Source organism: Haliotis rubra, unplaced genomic scaffold (assembly GCF_003918875.1).
Source record: "Haliotis rubra isolate DU_JTF1 unplaced genomic scaffold, ASM391887v1 Scf846, whole genome shotgun sequence".
Taxonomy (NCBI): domain Eukaryota; kingdom Metazoa; phylum Mollusca; class Gastropoda; order Lepetellida; family Haliotidae; genus Haliotis; species Haliotis rubra.
The window spans coordinates 222,644-244,267 of record NW_025767575.1 but is presented as its reverse complement, the minus strand read 5'-3'; the positions used below and the strand labels follow the sequence as shown (position 1 = coordinate 244,267).

General features: G+C 39.5%; 1 protein-coding gene across 2 annotated transcripts; it reads right to left on the bottom strand.

Moving 5' to 3' along the window:
- LOC124262582 lies at positions 1–16,009 on the bottom strand. 2 transcript variants are annotated; one of them, XM_046697077.1, is made up of 11 exons: positions 15,856–16,009; positions 10,826–10,899; positions 10,222–10,420; positions 9,076–9,188; positions 7,303–7,593; positions 6,376–6,957; positions 5,369–6,144; positions 4,326–4,565; positions 3,621–3,788; positions 905–1,177; positions 1–298 (listed from the first exon to the last, which is right to left on the bottom strand). In XM_046697077.1, exons 4-11 carry the CDS (start codon positions 9,131–9,133, stop codon positions 164–166), a joined length of 2,523 nt encoding a protein of 840 aa, XP_046553033.1. In that variant the 5' UTR covers positions 9,134–9,188; positions 10,222–10,420; positions 10,826–10,899; positions 15,856–16,009; the 3' UTR covers positions 1–163. The 2 variants fall into 2 exon arrangements, with proteins under 2 accessions (XP_046553033.1, XP_046553034.1); XM_046697078.1 differs by lacking the exons at positions 6,376–6,957; positions 7,303–7,593; positions 9,076–9,188; ... (1 more) ...; positions 10,826–10,899; positions 15,856–16,009 and adding an exon at positions 6,216–6,369 and having other exon boundaries at positions 2–298; positions 5,369–6,173.
- Between the last annotated feature and the right edge of the window lie 5,615 nt (positions 16,010–21,624).

The window sequence follows — 21,624 nt, the reverse complement described above, 5'->3', positions numbered from 1 at the left end:
GATACATACATGTTGTTATATTGACTAAATAAATATATTGTCTACTATATATATCGCACTCTGTTTTAATTGGTTTGTTAATTTCAAGAACACTGGGCGTGAAGTCACTCATGTAGAACTTCATCTCCCTTTACCCGGACTGTCGACAGGTAATTTGGACGGATTATTTGTTGTTGTCGACAGTCCGGGTATAAACCGGTCTAGTGGAAGAGAAGGTAGTGCCGTGAGAAAATAGTGGCTTCCTTGAACTGGTGAGCTCGCCAAAACCCATCGGTGGGAGGACGTCTTGGCTTTTCATCTGGAAGTACAAAAGTAGAAGATATCAGTACAACAGTTACTCAGAAGCTTGAGGCATATTGAAGTAGTTGGCACTTGTACACAAACGAAAGCTACATGGCATTTCCTTTCGCTCAATATGTAAGGGAATACTGATTCCATTACACAATGCCATTTAGAAAGTGGTCAGTTGTAACATCTGTTATGTTTAGGATTACACTTTCTTAGTAAAGTACAGATTCTAGTACTGTTTTGGGTTGAGTCCCATCCGACTTTCCAACCCACACCATCAGAGTCAGGCACCAAATCGACAGCACAAAAAGTCAACCACCGCCACTTTCACTTCCACCGCAACCTGGACTACCAGTTGTTCGACGTCCATCGTGGACACCGCGATGGCTGAGCTGGTTAGGCGGATGACTTTGTGTGCTGGCGATTTGGTGCCTGACTCTGATGGTGTGGGTTGGAATCCAGGATGGGACTCAGCCCCACCAAAATACTAGAATCTGTACATGACTGAAAAAGTGAAATACCAAATGTAACATATGTTACATGTGACCACTTTCTAAATGGCATTGTGTATTCACATTACTACGTTACTATAAATATTTAGTTCAAAATGCCTTGCCTGTTCAAAGTGCTGAGGGCGTTGCAGTTTCACAGGTAGAACAATGATGCTAGTCACGCCTTCCTTGCATGCGTCGTGCCTCGGAGTGACAACATCCCCATTCAGAAGGTGCTCCACGAGGATCTTGCACGAGAAGGTGTCGGGGGGCGGATCACCACATGAATACACCCACTGCAAGTTGTCCTCACATTGGTGATGGGATTCAAACTCGGAAGATGTCACATTGTGTTGTTTGGAGCAGCTGCACCTGATCAGTTCCCGCAGTCGCCGTACCTGCAACAGAGACCGCTGAATCCTGGAAAAACACCTCTCCTTGTAATTAAAGTTACAGAGATACAAAAATGTGCACATATTACTTGAACTCAAAAGCAAATCCCTTATTTTCCTTCTATATTCACTGGACCAGGGGAATATATTTCCGTGTTCATCTTATCTCAGATTAGACAGGGGTTGTATGAAGAAAAAAGAAACGAAAAAGCTATCAATGGTCATAAGAAATCGATTCTGCGGTTCAGACTACACCATAAACATGTGTGTATTGACGCCCAGTAAATAGTGATGATACCAGGTGTTCGCGAATAGGTGAGCAGATCCTGATCCACTAGTGGCACCTGGGACAAACACACGCACAGGCAAGGCAACTGTTGCTGTGATTGTGTACAGCCAGTTTGTACAAAACGGGTTATAGCACAATTGCCATATTCAGATGAGCACATCAGTAGGACAGAATTGTCCTAAGTAGAAATGTGGCTTCTACAAAAACATATTCGAAGCAAAATCGCAAGCAAATGGTCTCTATTGTCATGTTCTTGTCTAACCACCAAGAAGAACACTGTACTGTGTCCAGTCAGACAGAAGGATTATTTTTGTCGAGACAGATAGATATTATTAACAAGGTTGGTTTATTGGCGATATATATATCTACATTGCATTTTATCTAGTCACATATCTACATTATATTTTATCTAGTCACATAGATACACTGTATTTTATCTAGTCACATAGCCACATTGTATTTTATCTAGTCATATAGCTACATTGTATTTTATCTAGTCACAAAGCTACATTGTATTTTATCTAGTCACATAGCTACACTGTATTTTATCTAGTCACATAGCTACATTGTATTTTATCTAGTCACATATCTACATTCTATTTTATCTAGTCACAAAGCTACATTGTATTTTATCTAGTCACATAGATACACTGTATTTTATCTAGTCACATAGCCACATTGTATTTTATCTAGTCATATATCTACATTCTATTTTATCTAGTCACATAGCTACATTGTATTTTATCTAGTTACATAGCTACATTGTATTTTATCTAGTCACATAGCTACATTGTATTTTATCTAGTCACATAGCTACATTGTATTTTATCTAGTCACATATCTACATTGTATTTTATCTAGTCACATATCTACATTGTATTTATCTAGTCACATATCTACATTGTATTTTATCTAGCCACATATCTACATTGTATTTATCTAGTCACATAGCTACATTGTATTTTATCTAGTAACATTTCTGCATTGTATTTTATCTAGTAACATAGATACATTGTATTTGATCTAGTCACATATCTACATTGTATTTTATCTAGTCACATAGCAACATTGTATTTTATCTAGTCACATAGCTACATTGAATTTATCTAGTCACATAGCTACATTGTATTTTATCTAGTCACATATCTACATTGTATTTTATCTAGTCACATTTCTGCATTGTATTTTATCTAGTAACATAGATACATTGTATTTTATCTAGTCACATATCTACATTGTATTTTATCTAGTCACATATCTACATTGTATTTTATCTAGTCACATAGCTACATTGTATTGTATCTTGTAACATGGCTTATTATATTTTATCTAGTAACATAGCTACATTGTATTTTATCTAGTCACATATCTACAATATACTTCATCTAGTCATATATCTACATTGTATTTTATCTAGTCACATATCTACATTGTATTTTATTTAGTAAAATAGCTACATTGTATTTTATCTAGTCACATAGTTATTGTATTTTATCTAGTTACATAGCCACACTGTACTGTGTCTAGTCACATAGCTACATTATACTGTTTCTACTAACATAGCTACATTATACTGTGTCTAGTCACATAGCTACATTGTACTGTGTCTAGTCTCATAGCTACATTGTACTGTGTCTAGTCACATAGCTACACTGTACTGTGTCTAGTCACATAGCTACACTGTAGTGTGTCTAGTCACATAGCTAGATTGTATTGTGTCTAGTTACATAGCTACATTGTACTGTGTCTAGTCACATAGCTACTCTATACTGTAGCGTGGCAAGTTAGATGTACTGTGTCCAGCCAGACAGTTAAATTGTTGTGTCTGTTCAGTTCGCTAGATAAATAACAATATTGTATTATGACAAGTGAGATAGTTCGATTATATTGTTCCAAGTGAGATAATTAGATTATATTGTATCCAATCAGATAATGTGATTGTGTTTGTATCCGACCAGAAGGCGAGGTGTGATACATGAAGGACCAACAGCGTATCACCCTTGGATCTTAAGGTCAGTCACTGGATTGTCCTGTCCAGACTTAATCATTTTCAGCTTAGATCGTGCTGGATGGCGTAGTAACAAACCCACTGTGCACACGCACACACACACGCATGTACGTAGACGTTTCCGTCTGAGACTGCTTGAAGTCATCCCCTACCTGCTGATCCCCGGAGTCCGTGTCAGCGTTCCTCCACATCTCGGCGTGACTCCGGACATGGAGTGTGAACATCAGCCGACTCTGACAGTCATACGTCTCCACCAGACGTACCGGGCGTTCAGCCACCAGCTCACTGCCATTCAGAGCCTTCTCTTTGTCAATGATTTTCTACAACAGGGAAATATATTCAATATAATGTCTGCTATATAAAAAGTCAATGCTTGAGACGAGCTGCCAATTAAACACATCCTGGAAGATAACTGACCCCGAAACTTAACTGATAATCCTCAAATAATAATCATTTTCATTAGCTAATAGCAAAACGCTACTTCAAGTCCGATTTAGACACCTGTATATAGTTGAGATTATGGTATGGGTGTATCCCTGAACTGTCGTTGATCTACCGTTCATGAATGTAAACAGGGAGTATTTACATTGTATCCATTGAGTAGCAATTCGCATGTCCCATATTACTTTTAATAAACACTATATCAGATGTCAGACTGAATCTGTACAAGTGGATACACCGCGCAGAATTCTTCTGTCAAATAAAGCTTGCTTACAGTGTGTAACGCGAGCTGTTTTATCTCCCCGGGGGATGTCAAGCTTGCATCAGCAACACTGTCTGTCCCAGACTTGAACCAGTACCAGCTGTTATCTATGACATTGATAGCAAACATACCACTCCCTTCCTCGCTCCCATACCTGTCTGACTTCTGGGATGCTGTTCCTGCGGTCCCCTACAACCAGAGTGATCCAGGCCTCGTTGCCATGGCGACCGTAACACCCGAACACCAGGGCCAGAAGGTCAAGGGGGCAGGTGTGTCCGCAGACAGAACAGAAGAAGCCAGTGAAATGCACGGTGAAGATCTCTACATGATTTTCCTTTTTGACGTAATACAGTTCCTGGTTTAATCCATCCTCCTTCACGGGAACATCGCCAAACTGTAAAACATAGGCGCTACTTACTGACTGCAGAATCGCAGAATATACTGAACCCAAGGGAGATAATAGTAACGTAGGATGGGGGCCCGGGTTGAACAATGAGTGAGTTTGGTTGTTACGCCGATTTTAGCAATATTCCAGCAATATCACGACAGGAAACACAAGAGATGGGCTTCACACATTGTCCTCATTAAGGGAAACTAACTCAGGTCTTCGGCGTGATGAGTTGACGCTTGACCACCAGGCTACTCCACCGCTCCCGTGGGCAAAAACACTCACCACGATCTCAGGGTATGAATGTCCACAGATTGATTCATTATGCCCAGACTTCGTTAATGTTGGAAATAATTCCCATATACTCTGCGTGCTTATGAATATAGTTATATTTGTATAAACGAAGGGGAAACCTACCAGGAGGTATTACTTTATTCTCACGAAACTACCAAGTTCAAGGTTTCAGGAATATCCCTATATATCAATGATTGTTTTTATCCTACCGTGTTATCAGACAAGGTGACATTCACAGGGGAACTTCCTCATTGAGGTACATTGCAAGAAGTCCCATAATTATTGTACTATTGCCAAATATATACATTACTGCACAATTAAATAGGGGATACATTCCACTATTCGGTATGGCAATCATACATTATATATCATGGACGGTGACCATCCACTCACAATGCCATGTCACCATGAGCCATATTTATAGGAAGCCCAGGGAGACAGAAACCCTCATAGTTAGGGAAATCGTCTTGACAATAAAACAACACAGTGCCAAATCTGACATCAATATCACTTACCTCCACATTGCCAGAAGAATCTTTCTGGAAGAATCTAACCCTGAAAGTTTCTTTTGGGTTCCTCTGGATGCATGGTATATGTATCTTGACGTGTCTGTACCACTTCCTCTTGCACGACATTTGAAATTCACCAACTGGGGATACAACAACCTCGTCATCGTCCATGAAGGGTTGAAGGTTGTGGAACTCCGGACTGACAAACGCCTGAACACACACACTCTCCCCTTTGGGTACGGCGTCCCTTGGAACCTCGAGGGTTATGTCCGACTTTGGAATAGCTAGAAGTCCTCCCATGGATGTAAAGTCAGCAGATTTGTTCCATTCGTATCCGAATATTGTTCTTGTGTTTTCATGATTATACTTTGTTTGTGTCCCTTTTGATGTGAATAGATTTCCATAAACATTTTCGGGTCTGACGTTTAGGTGTTTCTGATAGTCCAGGTTATTAGAGAAATTATCGAGCCGGGTAGAAGGTATGCTACTGTTCGTACTAGTGCAGTTATTTAGCCAGCAGATTTCAGCTGGCGACGTTACCTGAGTAGAACCTTCACTGCTGTGGCTGTCAGTATCAGCCGAGAAATCCTCATCTTCTGTTTCAGATGAGGTTTGGCTGATGTCACTCTGCAGCAAAGTGTCACGACTGGTACGTTCATCCCCTCCAGTTCCTGATGCTAGGGACCTGACCGGAGTGTCATCCCCTCCAGTTTCTGCAGCTAGGGACCTGACCGGCGTGTCATCCCCTCCAGTTCCTAGTGCTGGGGACCTGACCGGGGTGTCATCCCCTCCAGTTCCTCGTGCTAGGGACCTGACTCGCGTGCCATTCCACCTAGTTTCTGCTGCTAGGGACCTGACCGACGTGTCATTCCTTCCAGTTCCTGGTACTAGGGACCTGACCCACGTGTTATTCCGACTGGGAATCACCTGAACTGAGTGGGGACCAACATCAGCTGGCTGTGACATCCCCAGTGTGTTCTGTGGTCCTTGAACACATTTAACGTTAGTTTCACCGGGGTGGTGTCCAGACAGTGACAGGTTTGCACCTGAGATCACTGAAGTAAGACAATCCTCAGCATCTGAAATGTCATGCAAAGGACTTGCTAACGTTTCACTGCAACTGCCATACATCGGATACCGAAGGACACCTTCGGAGTAAGATTGACGCACCGTAGCTGCTTGCGGACAGGGTCTGCGTAAAGGCAACGAAAGAGCCCAGTTTTTCCATTGCCTGTCAGGATCGCACTCTTTGGATACCATGTGAGGCAAATCGCGAGCTAACTTCATCTGTCGGTCGTCATCAACGCACTCCCGCTGACTTGTAGATGTTTCTGTTCGTGTTTGCAGGCGTGATAATTGAGGAAACCGGCAATAACTGGGTGGAATATCCTGGGTCGATGTAGTTTGCAGACTTTCATCCAAATTTGATCTATCCGAGGAATATACATTACCGTCCAGTGCCCGTTCGTGTTGTGTGGAACTGTCCTTCAACATCTGATGTTTAACATGATGCCTCTTTAACAGTATTACAATGAGTACCAGAAGGACAACCGGGCACACTAAACCAGCTGCCAAGTAAACGTAGTTGGTCTCCTCTGGAAAGAAATCAAATATTAGATTCATCCCATAAAACAGATTCAAACAGGCGTAAAGGCTGAAACCTTTGGCAGTTATATGGACAGATCATTGAAGTCCGTAATACCATGTAGCACCAGAAACGTTACAGATATACATTTAGTTTGCAAGATAAACACTTCAATATGTTTCAACGGCAACAAAGCAGCCCGATAGTATTACACACTGACTGCTTGTCACAGATATCTACAAAACTCTGAAATATGCAAAGTTAGCAAAGGCAAATGTGAGAAAGTTTTTAAATCCTTGTAATTAAGTCGTACTTTGTGATTTTCCGTAATATCTAAACTTCTTAACATACTCACCAGGCTCAGGCGGCTGCGTTCCTGATTCCTGCTCTTCGTAGTTTGCTTCGTTATATGCAGATAGTGCCAGTGTTGAGTAGGAACTGACGACTGTAGGTGTACTTCCTACCGTTGTTGCTGTTGTTGTTGTTGCTGCTGCTGGTGTTGTTGTTGCTGTTGGTGTTGTAGTTGAAATGTTTGGTGGTGGTGGTCGTGATGTTGGTGTACTTACTAAAGTACTCCTTGCTGAATTGTATTCATATTGTAAGATTTTTTCATCATCTTCCGCATGCAGTGTTTCTTTTCCATGCCCTAGAAAGACAAATACGACATCATATATAGGTTCGTTAGGGCGATACAAACCTGATACAAACTCTTTAAAAATAGTAGGGGAACCTGAACTTTCAATATAGATTATCTTGCATCTCACAGATTGAGTTGTTACAAAAAAAATTATGTTCTTCTTGAAAATGAAAATCGTACACATGCTAATTACACGTCATACACCAATCATCTTTCAAGAGCCATTACTGTACAAACAAACTACATATGTACAATGTATTGAAAATGCAATTGGTGATGTACTCTCAACACATTCATTGATATCATATTAACATTGATTGACTCCGTTATACCTCCCTGATATTTTCAATCGTAAATTAAAAATGAAATTCACCTTCTTTTTTAAGAGTTTATGTTGACCATGTATTTAAATTCATTGCATTAGCGTAATGCCTGTCTACTGTTACTTGTCAAGACTAGCCCAAATAGATGCCCCAACTCCGTGCTGGCCAGTCCATGTTTAATCCCTTTCCTACTGAACTCTGGGTAGGGTCACAAGGCCTATGGGCGGTCTCAGGCCTGCACGGGGTCACAAGGCCAATGGGTGGTCTCAGGCCTGCACGGGGTCACAAGGCCAATGGGTGGTCTCAGGCCTGCACAGGGTCACAAGGCCAATGGGGGCGGTCTCTCGGGCCTGAACAGGGTCAAAAGGCCATGGGGGCGGTCTCTCGGGCCTGAACAGGGTCACAAGGCCAATGGGCGGTCTCTCAGGCCTGCACAGGGTCACAAGGCCATGGGGGCGGTCTCTCGGGCCTGTACAGGGTCACAAGGCCAATGGGCGGTCTCTCCGGCCTGCACAGGGTCACAAGGCCACGGGGGCGGTCTCTCGGGCCTGAACAGGGTAAAAATGCCATGGGGGCGGTCTTTCGGTCCTGAACAGGGTCACAAGGCCAATGGGCGGTCTCTCAGGCCTGCACAGGGTCACAAGGCCATGGGGCGGTCTCTCGAGCCTGGACAAGGTCACAAGGACAATGGGCGGTCTCTCGGGCGTGCACAAGGTCACAAGGCAATGGGGGCGGTCTCTCGGGCCTGAACAGGGTCAAAAGGCCATGGGGGCGGTCTCTCGGGCCTGAACAGGGTCAAAAGGCCATGGGGGCGGTTTCTCAGGCCTGAACAGGGTCACAAGGCCAATGGGCGGTCTCTCAGGCCTGCACAAGGTCACAAGGCCAATGGGCGGTCTCTCCGGCCTGCACAGGGTCACAAGGCCATGGGGCGGCCTCTCAGGGCCTGGACAGGGTCAAAAGGCCATGGGGGCGGTCTCTCAGGGCCTGGACTGGTCAACAGGTGAGTGAGCATGTTTGAGCTATATTCCAGTAAAATCACGGCTGGGTACACACACTGAATCCGAAAATCGTCTGAATGTTAAAGGTGGGAGCTTATTACATCAAAACGGTCAAACGCTAACGCAGTTGAATATGATTGTGCCAATATGTCCATCAACGATATGGATACCTTTCCCTGGCACTTCAGTCCTAAGATTTGCGTGAGCACTTTCATGTGGCCGCGACATTCCTTTCTGACTTCCTGGTGTTGTGGCCACATCCGTATACAGTCTGCTAATGACACTGGAACAGAGCATGGGCACTGTCATACAACAACCCAACGATTTACTGACCTTATTATAAAACAAGGAATTATTCCTGAAGCAAGTGCACTCCTCGAACAACGCCTTCCACACACACAACACAAACAACCCAAAACACACACACTTACTCACACAGATACACAGGAACACACACACTTACTCACACAGATACACAGGAACACACACACTTACTCACACAGATACACAGGAACATACACTTACTCAAAGAGATACACAGGAACACACACTTACTCACAGAGATACACAGGAACACACACTTACTCACACAGATACACAGGAACACACACACTTACTCACACAGATACACAGGAACACACACACTTACTCACAGAGATACACAGGAACATACACTTATATACTCACAGAGATACACAGGAACACACACTTACTCACACAGATACACAGGAACACACACTTACTCACACAGATACACAGGAACACACACACTTACTCACACAGATACACAGGAACACACACTTACTCACACAGATACACAGGAACACACACACTTACTCACACAGATACACAGGAACACACACACTTACTCACACAGATACACAGGAACACACACTTACTCACACAGATACACAGGAACACACACACTTACTTACACAGATACACAGGAACACACACACTCACACAGATACACAGGAACACACACTTACTCACACAGATACACAGGAACACACACACTTACTCACACAGATACACAGGAACACACACACTTACTCACACAGATACACAGGAACACACACTTACTCACACAGATACACAGGAACACACACACAGATACACAGGAACACACACAGATACACAGGAACACACACACTTACTCACACAGATACACAGGAACACACACTTACTCACACAGATACACAGGAACACACACTAAACATTTGACACTGTTTTGTGTGTAGAACATGCTGTTGAAAATCGACAAAAGCAACACGGTACAAGATTCAATAAAACATGAAAAGAAAAGATTTTTATACATTTTTTGCAAACTGCATTCTTCTTTCTGCTGCACTTCTTCCTGTACCCGTGGGTGCACGTGCGACAGTGCTTGCACCGTGGTTCAGAGCCACCATGGGAGAAGGAGCCATCTTTGCATCGTTTGCATTTCCATTCTTGTTGACCATTCTTCCTCAGCTCTTTTCCTGGTGCGCATGTCTTTAAAGACCTGTGTCGCCCCTGCAATGAATTATAGGCATGTTGTGATACTGGAACCTAACGTAACAATCTGTACATGGCACGGGTGTGCAGCACACGTGTCACTGGCGACATCCACACAATCAGCCTCGACAAAATCAACCAAGCATACACCGTATCCCACTGTTGGGCCAGGTACAATCGCCAAGCAATTGTCTTGTGTATCAAGGATTACACACACATACCCATATCCCTGTATATTGTAGTCTTCGTCGGACTGTAGGTATAAACAGGTATAAACAGTTTTACAGCATGTCACTTGTATGTCAGTCCTACTTGATCAACATATACAAATGTCTGTTCTATATTCTCATCGCTGCCTTCCACTTCTATATCCACATTTCATATTTGTTAAATGATGATACAAAGACATGGCTGTCAACTCACCTGTACCAGGAGCGACAGGAGTACAATCAGTGCAGCTACCAAGCCTAGCTTCACCATTGTGACGCCTCGCATGCCTGCAACAGGTGATTAGGAAGATTGGTACGACAACACTGCAACCAGTCGGGTAGTGGCAATAGTTGTACACATTGGGATGGCAATAGTTGTACACATTGGGATGGCAATAGTTGTACACACTGGGATGGCAATAGTTGCACACACTGGGATGGCAATAGTTGTACACATTGGGATGGCAATAGTTGTACACACTGGGATGGCAATAGTACACAGTGGGATTGCAATAGTTGCACACACTGGGATGGCACTAGTTGTACACACTGGGATGGCAATAGTTGTACACACTGGGATGGCAATAGTTGTACACACTGGGATGGCAATAGTTGTACACACTGGGATGGCAATAGTTGCACACTGGGATGGCAATAGTTGTACACACTGGGATGGCAATAGTTGTACACACTGGGATGGCAATAGTTGTACACACTGGGATGGCAATAGTTGTACACACTGGGATGGCAATAGTTGTACACACTGGGATGGCAATAGTTGTACACACTGGGATGGCAATAGTTGTACACACTGGGATGGCAATAGTTGTACACACTGGGATGGCAATAGTTGTACACACTGGGATGGCAATAGTTGTACACACTGGGATGCAGTAGTTGTACACACTGGGATGGCAATAGTTGTACACACTGGGATGGCAATAGTTGTACACATTGGGATGGCAATAGTTGTACACACTGGGATGCTATAGTTGTACACATTGGGATGGCAATAGTTGTACACACTGGGATGGCAATAGTTGTACACACTGTTAGTACACACTGGGATGCTGTAGTTGTACACATGGGATGGCACTGTAATGACTGGGATGGCAATAGTTGTACACATTGGGATGGCATAGGTACAATATCTGTTGTACACACTGGGATGGGAAGCAGTGTAGTGGGATGGCAATAGTTGTACACACTGGGATGGCAATAGTTGTACACATTGGGATGGCAATAGTTGTACACACTGGGATGCTGTAGTTGTACACACTGGGATGGCACTAGTTGTACACACTGGGATGGCAATAGTTGTACACATTGGGATGGCAATAGTTGTACACACTGGGATGGCAATAGTTGTACACACTGGGATGGCAATAGTTGTACACACTGGGATGGCAATAGTTGTACACACTGGGATGGCAATAGTTGTACACACTGGGATGGCAATAGTTGTACACACTGGGATGGCAATAGTAGCTACTGTAAAACTGCAGTAACGTGATGGGAAGCATTGTAATGACTATACAACTGTCACATGTTATATCTAATATCTGATACAGATTTATGTACTTTTGTTGGGTCCAGGATTCGAACTCAGAGAAGTCTACTTCACTGAGAAACTTTAAGCCCAAATATAAAATATGTTACATTTGATTTTCGGAATGACAATGTGTATTGGCAACTATTTCACACATTGCAATAGTTGTTCAATCATTCTGCCACTATTGCAATAATGTTCAATCATTATGGTACTATTTCCATAGTTGGTCAAACATTATGGTACTATTTCAATAGTTGGTCAAACATTATGGTACTATTTCCATAGTTGGTCAATCATTATGGTAGGTACTATTGCAATAGTTGGTCAATCATTATGGCACTATTGCAATAATGTTCAATCATTAGGGTACTTTGCAATAAGTGGTGAATCATTATGATACTATTAAAATAGTTGGTCAATCATTATGGTACTATTGCAATAATTTTCAATCATTATGGTACTATTGCAATATTTCGTCAATCATTGTGGTACTATTAAAATAGTTGGTCAGTCATTATGGTAATATTACAATAGTTCTTTAATCATTATGGTACTATTGCAATAGTTTGTCAACCAATATTGTACTATTACAATAGTTGGTCAATTATAGTACTATTGCAATAGTGGGTCAATCATTATGGTACTATTGCAATAATTCAATCAATCATTATGGTACTATTGCAAACAGTTGTTCATTCATTATGGTACGATTGCAACAATAAGGTCAATCATTATGGTACTATTGCAAAAATTGTTCAATCAATAAGTTACTATTTGCAATAATTGTTCAATCATTATGGTACTATTGCAATTAAATTGGTCAATCATTATGGTACGATTACAACAATAGTTGGTCAATCATTATGGTACAATTGCAATAATTGTTCAAATCCTAAGGTACTATCGCAATAGTTGTCAATCATTATGGTACTATTGCAATAGTTGGTCAATCATTATGGTACTATTACAATAGTTGGTCAATCATTATGGTACTATTACAATAGTTCTTCAATCATTATGGTACTATTGCAATAGTTGGTCAATCATTATGGTACTATTGCAATAATTGGTCAATCATTATGGTACTATTGCAATAGTTGGTCAATCATAATAGTTACTTTTGCAACAATTCGTCAATCATTATGGTACTATTGCAATCGTTGGTCAATCATTATGGTACTATTGCAATAATTGTTCAATCATTATGGTACTATTGCAATAGTTGTTCAATCATTATGGTACTATTACAATAGTTGGTCAATCATTATGGTACTATTACAATAGTTGTTCAATCATTATGGTACTATTGCAATAGTTGTTCAATCATTATGGTACTATTGCAATAGTTGGTCAATCATTATGGTACTATTACAATAGTTGGTCAATCATTATGTTAATATTGCAATAGTTCTTCAATCAGTATGGTACTATTACAATAGTTGGTCAATCATTATGGTTATATTACAATAGTTCTTCAATCATTATGGTACTATTGCAATAGTTTGTCAATCATTATGGTACTATTACAATAGTTGGTCAGTCATTATGGGACTGTTACAACAATTGATCAATCATTATGGTACTATTGCAAAAATTGTTCAATCAATATGTTACTTTTGCAACGATTTTTCAATCATTATGGTACTATTGCAAAATTTGTTCAATCAATATGTTACTTTTGCAACAATTGTTTAATTATTATGGTACTATTGCAAAAATTGTTCAATCATTATGGTACTATTACAACAATAACTGTTTAATCACTATTGTACTATATAATAATTGTTCATTCATTATGGTACTATTGCAATAGTTGTTCAATCATTATGGTACTATTTAAATAGTTGGTCAATCATTACGGTACTATTACAACAATAATTGTTCAATCACTATAGTACTATGGCAATAATTGTTCAATCATTATGGTACTATTGCAGCAATTGTTTTTTCACTGTGGTATCGCCTATCACGTCTATTTTGAGCACAGACCGTTACTGAATAAATGACGTTCTACATTACATGTATGTATTTATCTCAAAGTCAAGTTGTAATAATTTCATATTAAAAGTGGAATTAGGAAGACACAGTCACCCTCTCCATAATGAACTATTCTGTGTAAATATACTGAATAAGAATCCCGTGTTCTGTTTGTAGGAGAACAATACACCATTACAAGAAATTGTCTCTGCACTTTCTTGCTTACGAAATCCTCATGTGTAGATTTTCTTACTTTTCAGTTAAATCACTACCTAGGTCATAAGTAAATCAGTTAGACAATGCAAAGAAGTGTGTGTGTGTGTGTGTGTGTGTGTGTGTGTGTGTGTGTGTGTGTGTGTGTGTGTGTGTGTGTGTGTGTGTGTGTGTGTGTGTGTGTGTGTGTGTGTGTGTGTGTGTGTGTGTGTGTGTGTGTCTTTATTTTTATTACTTAATAGGGTTCAAGTAACTTTACCTGACAATTTACCATTCCACTTGGCCTATATATGTGCGACATTACAATGATATGAGCGGAGGTTTTGTTCAATTCCGACTGATCAAGTGTTTATGAATGACTTCCAAACTGTGATGATCAAGGTGATATTGAGGATCTGCATTGGAAAGTCAATATTTTACTGTGGCCTTCGTTGTTGTAACCGTAATCAAACAATTTTTGAGATGTTTGGTGTGTCAGTAGAAAGAGAATGCTCGATTGTAAAGTTGTAAAATGTAGAATAATGACAATTATTATTGATATACAACTTCTTTTTATTCTGTGGAGGCGACGTTTCGACAAAGGTTCTAATGTCGTTGTCAAGCAAGTGATGACGCCCTTTGACATTAGAACCTTTGTCGAAACGTCGCCTCCACAGAATAAAAGAAGTTGTATGTACATAATGATTGTCATTATTCTTCATCAACTCAACTTCTAAAATGCAAAAAAAAATCAAAGAAGTTGCAAAATGCAGGCACCAAAGACTAAGCAGCTGGAATACGGAGTTAGATACAAATTCACAACGTGATTGATACAAATATCGCCCTCGATGAAAGACAAGACACGAAGCCCTTTGTCACAAGATACCTAGTTGTAAGGCACAGAAGACTGTTAGATCGATGGAGTTGTCAAGGTGCTACAATCTGAATAGTACACTGAATACAGGCTTAGAACAGCGGATCAATGACAAGTTTTACGTGATTCAGCCTCCTATAACAAGCCCGATCCTTATAATTTGTATAACTGGTGCCACGGTTCATTTTACAGATTTTGAATAGTTGCTAAAATTGCATGTTCATATGCACACATTGAAATGGCCAGGTCTTTTGAATGAGTGTACCCTAGTCGACAGTAATCTCTACCATATCTGGGTCAGCTCGGGGGACGCTATACTCGGAATGAGGAAGTTATTTGTACCCGTTGTTTCTTCACAAACTTTGTGTATAAACACCGTCTCTACCCGTGCGGAAATATATGTACTGAGATTTTAGTCATTCTCATTTTGTTCCACGCACTGACATTCCTGTACATGGACACACAGTGGACGGTGTCCTGAACGACGGTATACATTGCGGCTACATTACTGTGCTTCTCATGACTACCTTGCTCGAAATTGTTCAACATCATCACGCAGTTGATATTAATCATAGCATTACATGGACCTGAAATACCTGTAGATATCAGCACGTGTGGGTATTGCTAGACACATTATCAAGACACATACCTCCGGCTCACACCTCCTCGCTGCTGTGTAATACCCTATTGCGCAGTTACGTTTATCAACGGAGGCACAGGTAAAGCGGTCTGCTATTACTTGGGTATATTAACGGATGGGTCTGTTATTTATAACCTCTCCGTCATTTTGTCAGCGCCATCCACCCTTTGTGGATAGCTTTACGCCATGGTTGCGCTGCCGTGATGGCATACCGGCGCTTTGTTCATTGTTGTATCAGGGTCTTCAGGGGTCGGTGTGAGCAAAGATAGGCACAGATATGATTCAGGAAGTTTCAAAACAGTGCATCGTTATGTGACATATTATCAATCCTGCAGGAGTGAATGGTTCGACTGAGGTTCGACTGAACACCCTTGAGGCGCCGAGTATCCAGGTCTGTCACAGTGACGTTGCAAGCCTCTCTGGTAATTAAAACACAATGTAAATATTTATAGTCACTGCTCACGTGGTGAGGTGAGGTGTGGTATTTTTTTTTTATAATTTTTGATTTTTGATTCTCCATACATCCAGGTCATACAGTTCATTACATAACGGGTTGGTATAAACACGATTCGCAAATATATACAAAGTCGATTTACAAGCAAATGTGCATTGGTGGAAATGAATAGGTACTTGAAAATATAATAGCAGTACATTATATATAGTGCTAGGCTAACAGAACAGATTGTGACATAGTGACCAAATTTTTGTGAAGCTGTCCTATTTGCAATTTGAATAGGCATTGAAACGTTCAGCGTAATATGTTGTCTTTACGTCTTCTATAATGTAGTTCAAATTGGGTGTTTTATCTCTTTGTTTCATTTTGTATATATTATATTTCAAATTCAGAACATGGTTTCTCTTTTCACAATATCCTAGAATAATATTTTTCTTTCAAAAGATAATATTTGGCCCTGTTTTTTCGAATATCCATTCTTCTATTTTCTTCCAAATAGTTTTTATGACTTTACAGTCACAAAATAGATGTAGAATTGATTCTTTCTCGGATTTGCAAAATGTGCATGTGTTGGAATCATTTTTGTTAGCAAATCATTTGTTGGCAGAAACCTATGCAGTATGCTGTATTGAAACCAGGAGTGTTTTACACTATCATACGATTTAAAGGTTGTTTTTTCTATCGTTTCCCATATGTTATCGTCAATAGACTCATTAAGTTCTTTTTGCCACTTGTTTCGATATGTTAAAGGTTTTCTAGATTTACCATTTATGAGTATGTCATAGATATCTCTACATCCTTTTGGGTTTCCTACTATATTTCGTAAAAGAAAGGATAAGATCGGAGCTTGGATTTTCTCTTCAATAAGGATGTTTATGGATTTGCAGTAGTATTTAATTGATTCCACTATTCCTTGACGCTCTAGGAAGTTAGTTTTGCACCCAAACGATTTTTTTAATTGTTCCACCGTTAAAAAGTTACTTTGCGCGTCAAACATGTCGTTTATATACGTAATCCCTTTGCTTGAATAATGTTTATAATTGATTGGTTTTCAATCTATTTTAATATTGTCATTTAACCATAACGGTTGGGATAAAATATCACATGCATTTTTTGCTTTTTCTGCTTTTCTGGTTACGAATTTACCCCATGATTTCAAAGTGTCTTTCCAAAAGTGATTTGTTTCCTGTGTTATTACTGATTCAAGTATGTGTGTTTCGCATGTTTGTATAAAGCTGTCGATGTCCTAATGTGTCTTCGTTTGTAGCAATTTCCTTACTTTTGAATTTGAGTTGGTGAGTCTTTTAATCCATGATATTTTTTGTGATTGAATAAGATTTTTTTATCTCTGGGGCTCGTATTCCTCCGTATTAATAATTCTTTGTGATAGTTTCTCGACTGACTTTGCCTGGTTTGTTTTTCCATATAAATTTATAGCAGAGCTGCTCAATTTCCTTAATAATTTGATCATTTGGGTTGGGTAGAGTTACAAATAAATGATTAAGTTGCGGTAAAAAGTAAACTTTTCAATATGGTATTTCTACCTAAGGGGGTTAGATCTCTTGCTAGCCATTGATTCATTGATATTTTGAGATTCTTAAGTTTATAGTTGCGTTCAACCATTTCTGCGATGTTGTGAGTAAATACAATTCCTAATAGTGTAAACGAGTCACTCTTCCAGTCTAAATTCCAGTTTCTGGAAAATTTTCTTTTAGAGTTTTTTTCTGAGCTTATCCTTAATAGCTGTGTTTTGTTTACATTTATTTTTAAGCCTGAAAATGAGGCATATTTACTACGAATTTCTAATGTCGCCTGTAAACAATTTTCAGTGCCATATAGTATCAATGAAGTATCATCAGCGTATTGGGAAATTAGATATTCTGTATCTCCAATTTGTATTCCTTTTATTTTATTATTATTTCTAATCATTGTTGCCAAATTTCTGCGCACAGTATAACAATATAAGGGGAGATGGGATCTCCTTGTCTGCATCCTCTTGAGATATTGAAATAATTTGAAAGGAAACCATTTGCAACAACACAAGATTGAATGTTATTAAAGAAGGTATTTATCCATCTAGTAATCGATGGTCCAAAGTTAAAGAATAGAAGAACTTTTTGAATGAAATGCCAGTCTTCAGACTCGAATGCTTTTTCAAAGTCAATAAGAAGTAGAATTCCTGGTATATTCATATATTCAGTATAGTCAATGATTAAGAAATAAAGTTCGCTCTACCCCAATGTGTTTTGTAATAAAGTATAGTTTTGCCCTGAACTATTATAATTAAAGCACGAGGACGGTAGTCCGAGTGCTTTGATGTTATAATAGTTCAGGGCAAAACTATACTTTATTACAAAACACATTGGGGTAGAGCGAACTTTACATCTTTTCTAAGATGCTAAATTTAATACTTTCTAAGGATAATTACGATTAATTTAAGGCAGAAAACAAATGACGGTGTCTGTGACCTAAATTAAGAATCCTCGCACAGGGCTAACTGGTGCGCTGTTCTATTGATGTGTCTGCCCCCCTACGTTAAGACGAACGTTACCAGAAAAAAACAAATGATAACAGTTTGATGACGATTTACGTTCGGATTAAATATCTTCTCTGAATTATTTTAATTACATCTATCATTAACGTAAACCATATGGGGAAATATCAACGTCGCATTTCTTCTACCAACGTAAGTTTAGATCAGTATATCCAGATGAAGCGGAGTAGTCAAGCGACATTCCACGATTGCATTGTGGGAATGTAAACATTACGACCGTTACCATGTCGCTGAAAACTTGTGAGTCGAATTGACACATTTTAACCGTCGTAAAACATAAACGTTATGTTTCCACCAGTGATGTTAGCTGCGTGAAGCAACTGCAAACCAAGAAACGGGATGCAACGGAGTAGTTTACTGTAGGAGGCCGTACGAGGCGATGACAACTGACATGCACTTACATTGTGACGTAATGTAAAATAATTCGATTACGAGGGGGCACACTAGAATGGCGCAGTGACGGAATAACGTCATTCAATTGTTACGTCATCAAAAAACTATACCTTTATTGTCTCATTATGTATTTTTTTTTCGATTGTTCTAACAGCTTGGCATCTTAGAATGTCATATATTAGGCGAGTACACTCACCAATATATCTTTTTGACATAAACCCTTTTTGATCCTCATTTATTATAGAGGGTAGGACTGTTTTTGTTCTGTTTGCAATGGTTGATGATCCGATTTTATACGCTACATTCAGCAATGAAATGGGTCTCCAGTTCTGAAGCAAATGTTTGGATTTACCTTTTTTGGGACAACAGGTTATAATGCCTTGCTTTTGAGTCAAAGACAATTCTCCTTTCTCGTAAGCTAAATTTAATGATCTTATAAGATACTCGTGAATATTGGACCCAAAAAAATTGAAGAATTCAACAGTGAAACCCGATGAGCCAGGGCTTCTTTCATTTTTCATTTTTTTTAAGACTGTTTAATACTTCTTCATATCTTAATTGTCCTTCTAGATTTTCTTGTTGATTTTTTTATAGCTTTGGGACGTCTATGTTTTTAAGCAATTCTGTTAGGTTCACTTTTTCGCATGGTTTTTTCGTGTATAGGTTATGGTAAAACGATTTAGTTTCAGTTATAAGATCTTCTTTTTTGGTTAGGGTTTCCTTTTGATTGTTTTCAAATTTATATATTGCTTTGTTTAAAAAGTTTCGATTTTCTAGAGACAGAAAATATTTTGTCGGTTTTTCTCCTTCTTCTTTCCATTTAGCTTCAGATCGTTGTAGTATCCCTTCTGGGTTTTTTTATTAATAGTCTCTAATTCTCTATTTGCTTCTTTTAATTCATCCTTTAGCTTTGTTTTTAAATCTGTATCATGTGATGAATCTATTTTTATTTCAAGCTCATCTATGGGTTTTTTCAAGCGTTTGGCGCATATTCAAATTTTCTTTCTTTTTATAGGATAAATAATTTATTGTGTGTCCTCTGATCATTAACAAAAGCGGTTCAAAGAATAGCTGATCGTTTACTTTGAAGACATATTTCCCTGTTTCGTCTACGTCAGATTTGTATTGTTCTTTGATTTCATTTATCAGTATTTTGGTTTTTTCCACATATGTTTTATCTTAGAGTAAAGAATTGTTGAATTTCCAGTAGCTTTTGCTTCTTTCTATCTCACTGATCTTTAGATTAATCCAAATTATTGAATGGTCAGACCTATATGCTGCGTCAATGGTCAGACCTATATGCTGCGCCAATGGTCAGACCTATATGCTGCGTCAATGCTCGGAGCTATATGCTGCGTCAATGGTCAGACCTATATGCTGCGTCAATGTCAGACCTATATGCTGCGTCAATGTCAGACCTATATGCTGCGTCAATGTCAGACCTATATGCTGCGTCAATGTCAGACCTATATGCTGCGTCAATGGTCAGACCTATATGCTGCGTCAATGTCAGACCTATATGCTGCGTCAATGGTCAGACCTATATGCTGCGTCAATGTCAGACCTATATGCTGCGTCAATGTCAGACCTATATGCTGCGCAATGTCAATGTCAGACCTATATGCTGCGTCAATGTCAGACCTATATGCTGCGTCAATGTCAGAGACCTATGCTGCGTCAATGGTCAGACCTATATGCTGCGTCAATGTCAGACCTATATGCTGCGTCAATGTCAGACCTATATGCTGCGTCAATGTCAGACCTATATGCTGCGTCAATGGTCAGACCTATATGCTGCGTCAATGTCAGACCTATATGCTGCGTCAATGTCAGACCTATATGCTGCGCCAATGCCGGTATCGTGAATTAAACTTTCGAGGTTTTTGGAAATTATAAAGTAGTCTAGTCTTGCCTGTTTGACGGGTTTTCTGTCTCCATGTGTATCTCTTGCTATCTAGGTTTTGTTCTCTCCATGGGTCTATTAGATCATTTTCTTCCATAAATTCTAACCAGGTTTCTCTAGCTTTTGCATTATTAGCGTTTTTATAGTTGAAATAATCCATTTTTATATCTTGTACAAAGTTCCAATCACCACATATGGAGAAGATGTCGGATTGTAACTCAGCGATAATTGAGATGATTTCATGATAAAAATTCTGGCGTATCGGTGTTTGGTCCGTATATTGTTACTAAAGTAATTGTCTTATCCATAATGTTCAGTTTTAGTGCTACATAGTTTCCATTTACATCATATCTAGAGTCCTCAATGGTAAAATCAAAGTTATCATTAAAAAGTATTGCTGTTCCTCTGGCATTGCTTTTAAAAGAACTGAAATAACAGTATTTTGATCCCCTTTCTTCTTTAATTTTGATTTCC

What these genes read in the sequence shown, in the direction of transcription:
- LOC124262582 (XM_046697077.1), bottom strand. Translation starts at nt 9,133, where the DNA reads ATGTCGCGGCCACATGAAAGTGCTCACGCAAATCTTAGGACTGAAGTG. An exon ending in GACTGAAGTGCCAGGGAAAG is followed by an intron (nt 7,594 to 9,075) that starts GTATCCATATCG and finishes TTGTCTTTCTAG; the next exon opens with GGCATGGAAAAGAAACACTG. An exon ending in ATTCTTCTGGCAATGTGGAG is followed by an intron (nt 4,566 to 5,368) that starts GTAAGTGATATT and finishes TATGTTTTACAG; the next exon opens with TTTGGCGATGTTCCCGTGAA.